This window comes from Convolutriloba macropyga, chromosome 15, assembly GCF_964194025.1.
Source record: "Convolutriloba macropyga chromosome 15, txConMacr16.3, whole genome shotgun sequence".
NCBI classification, from domain to species: Eukaryota; Metazoa; Xenacoelomorpha; order Acoela; family Convolutidae; genus Convolutriloba; species Convolutriloba macropyga.
The window spans coordinates 42,257,121-42,269,754 of NC_134482.1; the positions used below are offsets into that span (position 1 = coordinate 42,257,121).

At 34.0% G+C, this 12,634-nt stretch overlaps 1 protein-coding gene across 1 annotated transcript; it reads left to right on the plus strand.

The window, feature by feature from the left end:
• The first annotated feature begins 514 nt into the window (after positions 1-514).
• Positions 515-8,509, plus strand: LOC142353925 (sialate:O-sulfotransferase 1-like). Its single transcript, XM_075406157.1, has 5 exons — positions 515-1,346; positions 5,266-5,601; positions 5,792-5,835; positions 6,262-6,410; positions 7,567-8,509. The coding sequence occupies exons 1-5, from the start codon at positions 804-806 to the stop codon at positions 8,100-8,102; spliced, it is 1,608 nt and encodes a 535-aa protein (XP_075262272.1). The 5' UTR covers positions 515-803; the 3' UTR covers positions 8,103-8,509.
• Positions 8,510-12,634: the final 4,125 nt, after the last annotated feature.

A 12,634-nucleotide genomic window follows, 5' to 3' on the forward strand; every position in this document is an offset into this window, starting at 1 on the left:
AAATTGCGAGTGAATGGAATTTATATGAATTCAAAAAACACTTAGTCTAACCAACTCAAAAGTTCCTTGTGTAAATTCAGTTAAAAATGTTAACCAGTGATGCAAAAACTTGGCACTAAAAAGACAAACACGACTCAAAAAATTTTAGCAGATTTAGACTTTATTTTAGGCTGTTGCCACTTAAAACAATTTTCTTAAAAATAGCAGTGTGGTCATTTGGGTAAAGGAAACCCCAAAAACTACAGTGGAAAAAGGAAACATAGATTTAAAATCAGTAACGCAAAAGTTTTTCATAAAAAAGACAAAAAAAAATCTACATCACTTGCGCTTGACTTCGTTTGAGAGCAATTAATGTTCAATCGAGGCCCATTCAAATTAAACTACGTAAGTCTAAACTTGACTAGACTATTATTTTTGTGACCAAATGCAAACTATACAATACCATGCCTTGTTTAATAAACGATGCAATTAAAAGCAAACAAAAAACCAATTACGTTATTTGAGTCATCAATTGAATATCACGTATACAGTAGACAAACTTCAGTTTCAAATGCATTTTTTCATAGATTTAGTCTTATCTCCACCAATAGGCGATAATACACAAGCTAGATTTGGTGTTAAATTATCACATCTTAATTTTAGAAACAACAGATCAATTTCTCTCGAAAAAATTATCTTTATGTCGATGTGATTAGGATTATGATCAGAGTAAATTGTTAGGAAATTACGCACGATCAAAATTACTAAGGCTCTCCTTGAAATAATTAGGTCTTGATTGTGCAGCATTTTTGCGATAACTAAAGATGAAATTGCGAATTTGTTCTAAATCTTCAAATGGAACAATTATTGTCTCAATTTTCATTTTTTCATTTATCTCACTTCGAATCTTGGGAATCGATATTTTTATCAAAACTTTTGCTTTTCTCAGCCACAAATCAGCTCAAATCGGCAGCTCAAATGAACAACCCAAACGGCAAATTACCCAACCCCTATGCTCGGGTTTTAACTCTAATTCCGAGAAATGCCAGAATGTGAAATTTTACGAGTCGCTTACCGTGTTGCTTGTTAGTGAACAACCCATTTTTACCGGTTGCGTGAACAAAAATGATCCTGAAATGCAAAAAATTCGTTCAACGATAGTGCTCAAATTCGACCCCATTGATTGTGCGTTATTCTGTGTCGGCAGGAATTTTCCTCGAATGAATATTGGATCAGGAGGAAAACATTCTACGTGTTTTTGTTCTGATGATCTACCAAGTTCGAAATCTAAATGTGGTAAAGAGTCAGTTAGTAAGAACAAATTCAAATCTTACAAATTGAGCCCTCTAACTATTCCATCATTGAAGGTAAGATAATCATATGAATATCAACTAATATTTGTAACTTTATCACTTGCAAAATCTAATCACAGGTATTAAAAACCTGCAATTTAAAAAACAGTATATAAAGGATCTATTCAGCTCTAGTTTTACGACTCAACTGTGTTGGTTTACCCGCCGTTATGGTGGCTTGTTTTTTTGTTTTTTAAATCATATATGGAACGTCAACATTGAGTTCGGGATAAAAATAGTATACTGAATCAAAGTTTTAAAATGTCGAAATTAATAAATTGAAACATCAAAAAATTTTTGTCCAAGCGATTTCATGAGCACGAGGAATTTAAGGGCAAACAAAGTCCTTGTAAGCCAGTGGAACATTTTGTTTAAGTGAGGCCAATTAAAATTCGTCGAATAGTTTTGATAATTTTTTTTGACCAAAATGCTTTCCAGCAACAATTTTTACAAACATTTTCACATTTTTAAAGACAATTAATACTGTAATAACTTGGGTTTTGAGATATACTTGACTCAGAAATACGTGACTGCTTTCACCAGGAAATCCATTGCTCATAGAAAATTTTCATTGAAAAACTTATCAAATTTCATTTTCTTCTGAAATATGGACATTTACCACTTTGTTTCATTTCCTATAGTCTTTCTCAAACTTTCCGGGCGTAGTGGTTTTTCCCAATTTAAATCAATTTCCATTCAACCTGATCATTCTGTTTAGGCTTTAGCAAATGGTTGCTAAACCTAAAACTAGTTCAATATCAAATTCCATTCATTATAATTGGAAACCATAAGACAAAGTTTTAAACAAAAATGGTTACCTTAGTGCCGCTTTGTCTCCGGTTAATCTAAATTCATTTCAAGTTGCAATTGTGATCCGCTATTATAGTAATACAGCTATTAAAGCTATTATCCTGAATACCGGCCGCATACTTTTAAGCGTTAGTTACCAATACTCTTAGCACCCGCTAAACAAATTAACGCGCGCTTAGACTAACAAAATATTAGCATTTGAGCTTTTAAATTTATAATTCAAAAAACGAGACTCAGTTTAGGCCAGGATTATCCAAGACAAAATCCAAACTAGAAAGAGAACTAAATTTAAGTAGACGCCGCTAATACTTCTCAATTTCCCTTCTCTTCGACTGAAAATGGCAACTCAAGGAAACTACTAAAAACAAAGCAGTTGCATCTGAAAAGCAATAAACTCCCCCTCCCTCAATTTCACGGTTAAATGTGCAGCAGGAGAAGAGTTAAGGCGCCTACACAATGATGAAACAGGCTCAAAGGATGCCGCTCTTCAAATATTTTTTGAAGGAAGAGTAATAATAATTTCTTGAGATGAGCAGAATTATTTCTCACGATTTCTCGGTCAATAGGGACATCAGGAAACCGTCTCACAATAAATGTGGACATTTTTTTCCGCCCTCTATCAGCCCAAACGTAGCTGGATATCATTGTAACAGCCTCGGACTGCAAACAACAGACATAAATCTTTTTTCAAAAAAAATTCCTTCAAAAATCATTACTCTAGTTTAAACTAGAGGAAAACAATATTTTGAAGTTCTAATAATAATAACAACAAAATTTGCGTCCTGTCTTTATTTCAACATAAGAAGACTACATTTTCAAACCCGCACAGCAAGATTAAGAACCCCAGCTAATCTCGATTGTACTATTCAGTTCGTAATTTTGAAGCCTGTGCATTTATATTTATTTTTTTGTAATTTAACACTTTCAGCCCCAATCCTTAAATTGATACATACAGCACAAACAGGTCTTAGGCATAAATCTTTGCCTTCGATTTGTAATATCTTTTGTCAAGTTGGATCGGCATACATAAAGAGATCCCGTTTTGTGTGATCTGTAGCAGCCAGTTCTAATTTGATACTATGACCATCTCAGAACAAGTTGATAACTATTCTCTTTATTGCTTCCATAAAAAATAATTTTATACTGTTGAGGCAACTTAAAATATAACCGATATAACATTTTTTAAAAAAGATCCAGCGCTTTCTTCTTAACCCAAAAAGATGGCTCTCAAACAATGTGAATGAACTGCACTGCGCAATGGCATAGCTGTTTTCCAAACTAGACGAACGATGTCTCATTTAGTATGCGAATATTAGTTTTCGGTTTCTGTTCTTGGTTTTTGTGCGTGATTATGTTAATTGCAACTGTAGAGCAGAACAAGTGACATCAGTTTAAACTTTATTTATTTTTTACTATATAATAACAGTTGAAATTATAAAAAATTTGTGATTAAGATTTCAGGCCGAGCAATCAAAACAACAAAATAGTGCTGAAACATTTTCTCAAACTAGTTTAATTCAGTCCTTTTATTCTAAGATTAGATTCTCCTTTCTTAGGATTTTAACAACTTGTTAAATCAACCGTTCAGAATTTTGCGCTCCGATAGATAGTTTTTAGAGCAGTTAGTTTTCATTTTAAATATATACATCAAACAAGAAAACCTTACCAAAGCCGTTTTTGTAAATCTCTCCATTTAAATTGAACTTGAATGCAAATATACAACCTAAGTCGAGTCTTTCCTATTATAACCCCCTCCTCAGTTTAGGGATTGTAACGTATAGTCGCATTACTGTATTTATACCATGACAAGGGGGCTACGAAGAAAATAACCTTAAATAACGCTGTCAATTTTTTTAAACGGTTTTGAATTTTTTTCTTTGGAGTCTTTTTTCTTGAATATGACATTGTCAATCAGTTATTTCGAATTAAAATTAGTGAGATAATTTGCATTAAAAGCAAACTAAGCTGATTCATTAATGCATAAAATGTGTTGAAAAATGAATTGAAGTTTTATATTTTTGTACATTTTTAACATTTGCTCCGGATTTTTCAGCACTGACCGCTGATATTTTGAAAAAAAAATTTTGATTCCCCTACCACCCTGGAAACCACGAATAGTAATAACTGGCAAATAAAAGCACTCACTTCCAAAAAGTCAAAAACCTCAAAATTGAATTTCCATCGTCGAGTCTGCCATCAGCAACTCAAGCTTGAGACAAACAATTTTCTTCAAAACAAAAAATTTCCTTAGTATCAACACCTTTAGAATCATATTATCTAATTCAGTTTTCGCTATCTCTTTGTGTTCACTTAAAAATCATTTTAGTGCAAGTTTTCGCTCTTTTGCTATTCCTTTAGACAAAACATGCATCTTATATCAAAATTTGTTTATCGTTATTTGTATATACACATTGACAGTAAGCAAACCCGAGTTCTTTGCACTGTTATTTTTTGATTTCTTGATATACTGCTACTCACAATAAAGATTTTGATTTCTATGTACAACTTTGACATTTTTGCATACAATAAAGAACGAACAAATGTCAGCAAAACTATCAAACAAACTAAATTCAATAGAAATTTTAATCATAGAAACAAAGTGAGCGTTCCAGACACTCTTAAGGCTTTGATAGTTTGTTACTTTCCACTAAAAATTCGCCTACGCGATGAGTATACTAAAAACACGATAAAATGGAATCCCAAACTTATCCGGAAAATCCACAACGTGAACTTAAGTTTGTGCAACTGACTTTGTTTCTCTTTATGTCACGATCAAATTGAACAATTTATTTCTATAGAAGGTGCACTATTTCTCCGCTTTTCTTTTCGATATTCGTTGTCATTTTTACCAGGTATTTTTTTTACAAGATATAAGATTCCTTCACGATCCGTGAAAAATTCGGAACTTTTGCGATTGCCCCCCCCCCCCCAAAAAAGAGCACGTGCCAATACATAGCAAAACCTTATGTAAAAATATGGTGCTTGCGTCTTGGGGGTGCAAATAATATGCACCAACCAAGCGGGGGGGGGGGGCACTCAAACAGAAGTGATCCCAAAATTCTGACAGAATTGACAGAATTAAATTTGGCTCTCAACCCAGGATTTTAAAAAATTGTTGTTTTAGAACGACTCGTTTCTAGGATGCCTGCCTTCTAAAAATCAACTCAAATTCGATGACGGAACTTCAATAAAAGCTTTGAAAGGTTTGAAGAAACTCGACTATGAAACGTGCTTAGAAGTTTGCGATTCACTTAAACACTCGATTGCCGTTTTGTCAAAAAAGAAAGAAAAACAAACATCTGATTGTGAATGTATGTCGTCATTACGAAAGAGTATAACCAAAATCAAAGAGTCGGACAACCCAAAGGAATGCAAACATAGAGCATATGTTACACCGTGGGCGCTTTCGAAGTGTTCTCACGCTGGATTTTTAGATCCGGGCCAGACTCTAGTTCCTCAGGTTAGTTTGATTCAGTTAATCAAATAATTTTCATTAATCGATCAAATTGAATTCAAAATCACGATTTCATTAGCAGAAATTTAAAATAAATTGTTAAAAGCATTTTTGCTTTTATCTAATTTTGATGTCTGAAAATCATCTTAATTGAAAATCATTGTTTTTAAAAATGAATTTTTAAATTTTTTTATAGGTGGGGCTTATCACTGTACCTGGGGCTGGAAACACCTGGACAAGGTAATGAGTTCTTATGACCTTTCAAGTAACTAAGAAAAAAGCAAAATATACTAACTAAAACTTTAAAAGTTAAAATTGTTAAAATCGTGATCGTTTAACGTCAGAACCCATCGGCCCATCTCATTTTTTCTGCCGAGGTGGGGGGGGGCTGTATCTTGCATCCGTACTTTGCGAATCTAAGGTCTATCGTTTCTCTTAGTTGCTCTAAACGATGTTTTTAAATTTTATAGAGGTTTAAAACATCCGAATAAATTTTTTTTATTAATAAGTTCTAATAAAATCAACCAGAAAAATCACAAAGGTAATTATGAAAATATTTTGAAAAATGATGAAAAAATGGGGAGTATTTCGAGTTTCCCCCCTACTTGTAACGCACAGAAATGGACTATCAATTTTGCTCGATATCCCTCCATTTTTCCTTTCAAGGTCTGCTGTGCAAAGTGCGACTGGAATTCTGTCCGGAAGTGTGTACAAGGCGCGTGTGGCTTTTGGGCGAAATTTATACGGAGAACTGGAATCGTGGAAATCCAATAGGACTACGCTCATCAAAAATCATGATACTGGTGCCCGATCTAGTGAGAAATTTCAAGTTCATACTTGTTTTTTTGTCATGATATGAAACGTTATATGTACAAAAAATGACGGTTTTCTGGGGAAAAAATGAAATTTTTTTTCAAATTTACAAAAAATCAGTGAAATCTCAGCCATTTTTACTTTTTCACTTGTATTAAAATAAGAAACACGAAAAAAAATGCATTTTGGTTCATTTTTCTAATGACAATTTAAATAGAATTATATATTTTTTGTTAAAATGCTTAAAAAGAGTGTTGAAATTAAACAAGATCGACAATTAGCTTCGACACTTTCATCGTTAGCAGTAGAAAAAAAATATTCAGAATAATTGTACCTAACAAGCATAACCTTTAAACACTAGACGCCGCGAATGCTGAACTTTTCAACCAGATTTTGTGTTTATTCTAAGACTTGAATCCCATCCAAAAAGACATAAGAATAGGGGGTTAATTTTAGACGGTCAAACGATGTAAGTTAAGGGGGGTAATGGGGGTAATGGGGAAGGGGATAAGGGGGGGACTTTTAGACTTTACGCCCAAAAATTACCCAAAAAAAGATGTAAGATTAGGGGGGTAAAACGATGTAAGATAGGGGGTAATGGGGGTAATCAGGAGTAAATTCATATAGATTGACCGTCATGAATTAGGCAAGCATTGATGGTTTGTACGCAGGCTAAGGCGAACAGGCTGAAGGTTCAGGGGTTGCGAGTTCAAGACTGTCAGTCTTCGAGTTTGGGGGCTAAAACAATGTAAGGGTATGGCTTCCAAGGAGGGTACCCCTAATTCCGCCCTACTCTTCCATCATTTTTACCCCCCCCCCCCTAAATTGCCCCAAAAAATGTAAGAGATTTGAGGGGAATTGCTGAAAAATTCCCCGATTACCCCCCTAATCTTTCATCTTTTAGTGTAGAAATTCGACACGGGTGTCTCACTCTTACATACTTTCATTACTCATTGACAGGAAATAACGGGCAACATACTACAAATGTTGTTCAAAAGATTAATTGGGTCTTTCCATTATAGCCCGCCCATGAGATTATAGCCCCCCCCATTATGGTATAATTACCATGTTGGGGGGGGGGCTTTAGGTTACCTGACCACTAAGCTGGGGGGCTATAATGGGAAAGGCCCGATTAATTGAGTTTGTCTCCGTTTGCAGGTGCGTTCACTGACAAAATGGACAAAATCGTACTCGTGATCCGAAGCCCGCTAAAAAGTGCAATTGCTGAGTTCAACAGACGCTCAAAGAGCAAAGAAGATTCCTTCTCAAGCGTCGAGTCTTTCAAGAGGAGAGCCTCGAAGCATCATTTTTTTGCAAAACTTTTCAGAAATCTTTTGCGACATTTCTTCAGATTAGCAACTCGATATAATAAAATAAAGAAACCAGTATTGTTTATTTCCTACGAGGACATGACAGATAATTTGTTGCCAAATTTGTTGAGGATTAGCAAATTTTTGAATCTGGGCTCCGAAAACGAAGAAGTTCTAGAACGGTCGGTGTGCACAATTTTGAGTGACAGTCGAATAAAGCAGTCTACAAAACGGACGTACAAAGTTGACTTAACCAAAGCTGCTCGAAGTTTGATCGATAAAAAGCAAGCAATTGGACTTACGAGAAGAATCGGTAGAATTTTTCAAAAGTACAGAAGACACGAAATGAGAACTGAGGAATACCTATCTATGATAGAAGGTTGAGCGGAACCCTAGTCGAAATCTAGACTTTGCGAAAGGACCCAAAAAGTCAATGGGTTAGGAGACTATTTGACCCAAAATTACCCCCCCCCCCCCGGACAACTGAAGTTAAAACGCGAGATCACATTACTATGGTCGAATTCACATATAATGAAGGGGCGACTAAATGAACTCGGATAAGTAAGTGTTTTCAGTTTTCATTCTTAATACACGACAGTGAGCATTTCAAAATGGATTTCGTTTAAAGTTTTTTATCGTTGCCGCCTGAAAACAGTTATTACCATATAAGGAAAATGAGAATGATGTGTCTTGTATGTGTTATGTTTTGAAATTCGAACTACGAACTATTTGAGACTTAAGATTAATTGGAGGTAATTAAAAGCCATTTTTAGAGTAAGTTCGTATGTCCTTCAATATGCCAATTAGACCCTGATAACGCATCGCTATGACAGAATTTGACCTACAATAAATTTGAAAATTTCAAACTTACTTTTTGTGTGTTTCAAGCAATAAGTTACGTTACTCTGCGTAGTGACTTCAAAATTTTAACATAACATCTCAAAAGATTGACGCGTTTCTCGATAAACTCCAGAAGTTCTCAGTGAACTCAAGCAAAGTCACGTAACATATAACTGAATATTTCCCGTATATCTTAGCAGATATTCAAATGTGATTTGCTTGAAAATTTTAAGTTGCAAATAATGCAAATATTTGTAAATTACGGTGATGTAATTACAAAAAACATGCTTCAATTTTTTTTATCAAATATGTTTCGAAAAATAAAACATATTTTAGAGAAATATGTTTTTCATTTGATGAGTGTACTTGGAGCAGCACAGTAATCTAGTCCGTTTGCCAGTGACGTGACCAACAACTAGAGTCGTGGTTGTGCCCGATAAAGAAAATAATAAAGAAAAAGGGCAAAAAGCACTAGAAAACAAAGAGTAACAAGAACAAAGATTTGCTTGAGAAAATGAACTCTCTTTATGCTTTTTTTCATTGAATTTGTGTTAAAATTTTTTTCTTTTTTGTTATGAAAAGAACTATTCACACAATTCGAAAAATTATGACACTTAACAAAAATAGTAATTTAGGTTGTTTCTGAGAATCGTTGAACCGAATTGAACTAAAACTAGACTGGCTAAGTTAGGACTTTTCAAGAGAATTCAACAGATATTGATCTAAATAAAGTATGGCAGCTTTGAGTTGGTCTCAACTGAACAGTTTTAGAAGCTCTAATAAAAGTTCAATTTCTCTGCCCAAAATAGAGGTCAACTTCTTATTAAGTAATGAGATTGATTCAACCAGGAAAGACTCCTCTTTATGATTAAGACAAACAGTTCACTAACCAAGTTTTCCCTGTTTTGGATATATAACTTACTAGTTGGCATCAATACTAGCAGTTAGCTGATGCAAATTCGTTAAATTTGGGTTAGCACCCGTTTTTCTTATTTTGTTAGGCAGTAGGGCTTCAAGTAGGCAGAATTAGAGGTAAGTTTACAAAAATTGTTGGAATCCAGAGACTAGGAGCCCAAATATTGATGTTGTCAGAAAACTCAATAGATCTTTTTGTGGCAACTCTTGTGTGCTTAGTTGCGAATCCTGGTGAAAGGGCAAAAGCTCGAATATCAATTTTAGATTCAAAGAAATTTTGGATCTTTACTCTTTGTGCCCCCCAAATTACTGGATGCATATTATTTTCATCCCCGGCGCACATGCCATATTTTTAATGATTTCGTATGTAATGGCACGTGCTCTTAAGCTGGGAATGCAAAACGTTCAGGAGGGGCACAATTGGAAAAGAACCGTAAATTAATGAGTTATGCCAGTGGAACCGGAATTCACAAGTCGTCGACAGAAAACATCAAAGAATGACAACTATAATTTGACAGAAAAGTGCAGTGAATCTGTACCACACCTTCTCCATTGTACCTTTATTTTTCCATCAGAGTAGGTGGTAGCCTTTATTTTTATGATCCCCGCAGCAGGTTCCATATCAAAAATATCCATTCTAGAATTTAAGATATCATACTTTCTTTCATTGCTTAAGTTAATACTGATAGATATAAACTGAGGTCTTTTTATTGTAATTTTGGTTTTCTTGTTTAGTATCGCATAGTGACTCATTTATCAAAAAAACTTTTGGTAACTAAAATCAACTTATTGAAGCCTTTTTTTGGTTTTGCTGGTTTTTGTTTGTTTATTCAACTGTTTTTAGAAATTGGTAATTTTAGAACCTTTTTCTGGCATTTTCGATGCTCTTTAGGCCAATTTCACATTCCTCTGTAGACAATGTCGTTATCTTTTTCTATCTCTCGACTTTCTTAAATTTTCTCCATAATTTTGCAGATTTTTGTCACTATTTTTCTTGCCTAGTTTATTACGTGGTTGGCATTTTTCTTAATTTTGAACAATTTCCTGATCTTCTTGAACAATTTGCCGCTTTTTCTGGTTTTCAGATGATTTTTAGGCAATTCGTGGATCTTTTAGATCATTTTCTGGCTTTTTTGCGTTCTCCAAACTTTTGTGAGAAATCCCGTGTTATTTTCCGGTCAATTTTTGGAGTTTTTAGAGAAATTTCTGAAGCCTTCATTTGTACTTTTTTGGCTTTCTTGATAGTTTGTTGAAGCTATTTGGAAATTTGCGTCCACCATTTCCTTTGGATTAAAATTTCCCAAGTGTTCGACAGTATTTGGACTAAACCTCCGCGAGGCTATATTTTTCTTGGGGTTATAATGGGAAGGCCACAGTTTGCTAAATCATGGACGATACTTGGATTCAGAGAGCAAGGTGTAGAAAGTGACGTAATCGTACTTCTAATTAATTGCTCTATATTAGACTTGCAGTAAGGCTGGCCCAGTACTAATTTTAACTGTGACTTAGATCAATATTTTAACTTTAAATTGCGCTCTTTTATTTGTGCTTATTTGTATCGCTCTGGCAAAATTAATGCTGGACTTTCCGACTTCAGTGTAGCTAACGAGTGATGATTATTGGATCAAACTTTTATTATCTAAATTTAGCATGCTTGCAAGCTCTAATATTTTTGCCAAATTTAAGGTAGATCTCAACTTTAAAATGTAATTCTTTCCTCCTATGAACATTGAAACATGTGGCTGATCAATTATTTGGCTGCTGATCAATGTCATAATAAGAAATCGAAAAAGTAAACAAAAGATATAACGAATTCATGTAAAAAAGATCATTCCAAACATTTCGGTGATCAATCAAAAGGATCCCAGAAAGTTTTTATTAGAAAATGCTTCAAAAAATTTAATGCAATTATTATCATTTACGAGCCTCTACTGGTACCAAAATTCTGATTAAATTACTCACTTTTGTATCTAAATTGCCCTTTTTCTATCGTAATACATTTTACACGTAATATGTAATTACAAATTGTGTGGAAGAAAAAGCGGTGAGCTATATGGAAATTTCAGTCACTGGAAGTTGAAATGTTGAATCTAATTTCCACCGCAAAATTCTTTTTTGCAGAAGCCTATTCCTCAAAATTTTCATGATTACATTACGTTCAATTGCAGTATAATTCCTCAGTTTAGTATTCAATGTTGATAAAAGTAACCTAGTCTTTATTGTTATATAAGATATATATATATATATATATATATATATATATATATATATATAAATATATGTAATATATGTAAATATATGTAAATATATGTATATATAAATATATATACAATACAGTCTTATCTTATACTTTTTGGTATCGCTTCACTTCAAAAAAGATAAAAAATTTTTGAAATGTTACCTGCATGGAATTTAAGCGCTTTTCACATAGTGTGTCAAAAAACGGCGGGAAGTACCGGCCACATTTTTTTAAACTAGTTTTTGGCACCGGTGTACGCTTGTACTGATAAAATTTTACCCTGTATATACGACGATGCAATATACAAAGACGACGCACCTTTATTGAAACACAAAACAGCAAAAATGTATGAAAATATTCTACAGTGTAGATAATATTGTTTACGTAAATTTAGGAAACATTTTTTAAAAAGCCATAAATTGTTAATATTGAACGCTATTACTAAAACACATAGGTGGACTTCACTGTTTTAGCCAAGCATTTAATGCCATTGAGGCGGTTCCCGAAAGCGATTATCCCCCCCCCCCCCCCCATTGAACTAATTTTTGAAGCCTATTGACAATATTAAAGACTGGTAAGATTGAAGAAATGAAATCACTTAGTCCTTAGTATGCTAAGATTTGCAAAAAAAATGAATTGAGGCCTTCCACGACTTGGCAAAGTTTATCAAAGTTCCCGGTCGAATTCTTCATGATAAAGCTGTCGGCTATTTTTAGCATATTTCTTTGGTAAGCCCTTAATTAGTTATTTTTTAGTGATTCTCGTTTTTTTTTTCACACGTTTAACCCCACAATCTTTTCACCTGTGTACCTGCCTCAAAACTATTCCAATAACTTGCTTATTCTGAATGTTGGTGGTATGTACAAGGAACTAAAATTGGGCTTAAAAGTAAGCCGGGTTAAACAAATTTGGGTGAAATGAC

What these genes read in the sequence shown, in the direction of transcription:
- LOC142353925 (XM_075406157.1), top strand. Translation starts at nt 804, where the DNA reads ATGAAATTGCGAATTTGTTCTAAATCTTCAAATGGAACAATTATTGTC. An exon ending in TAACTATTCCATCATTGAAG is followed by an intron (nt 1,347 to 5,265) that starts GTAAGATAATCA and finishes TTGTTGTTTTAG; the next exon opens with AACGACTCGTTTCTAGGATG. An exon ending in GCTGGAAACACCTGGACAAG is followed by an intron (nt 5,836 to 6,261) that starts GTAATGAGTTCT and finishes TTTCCTTTCAAG; the next exon opens with GTCTGCTGTGCAAAGTGCGA.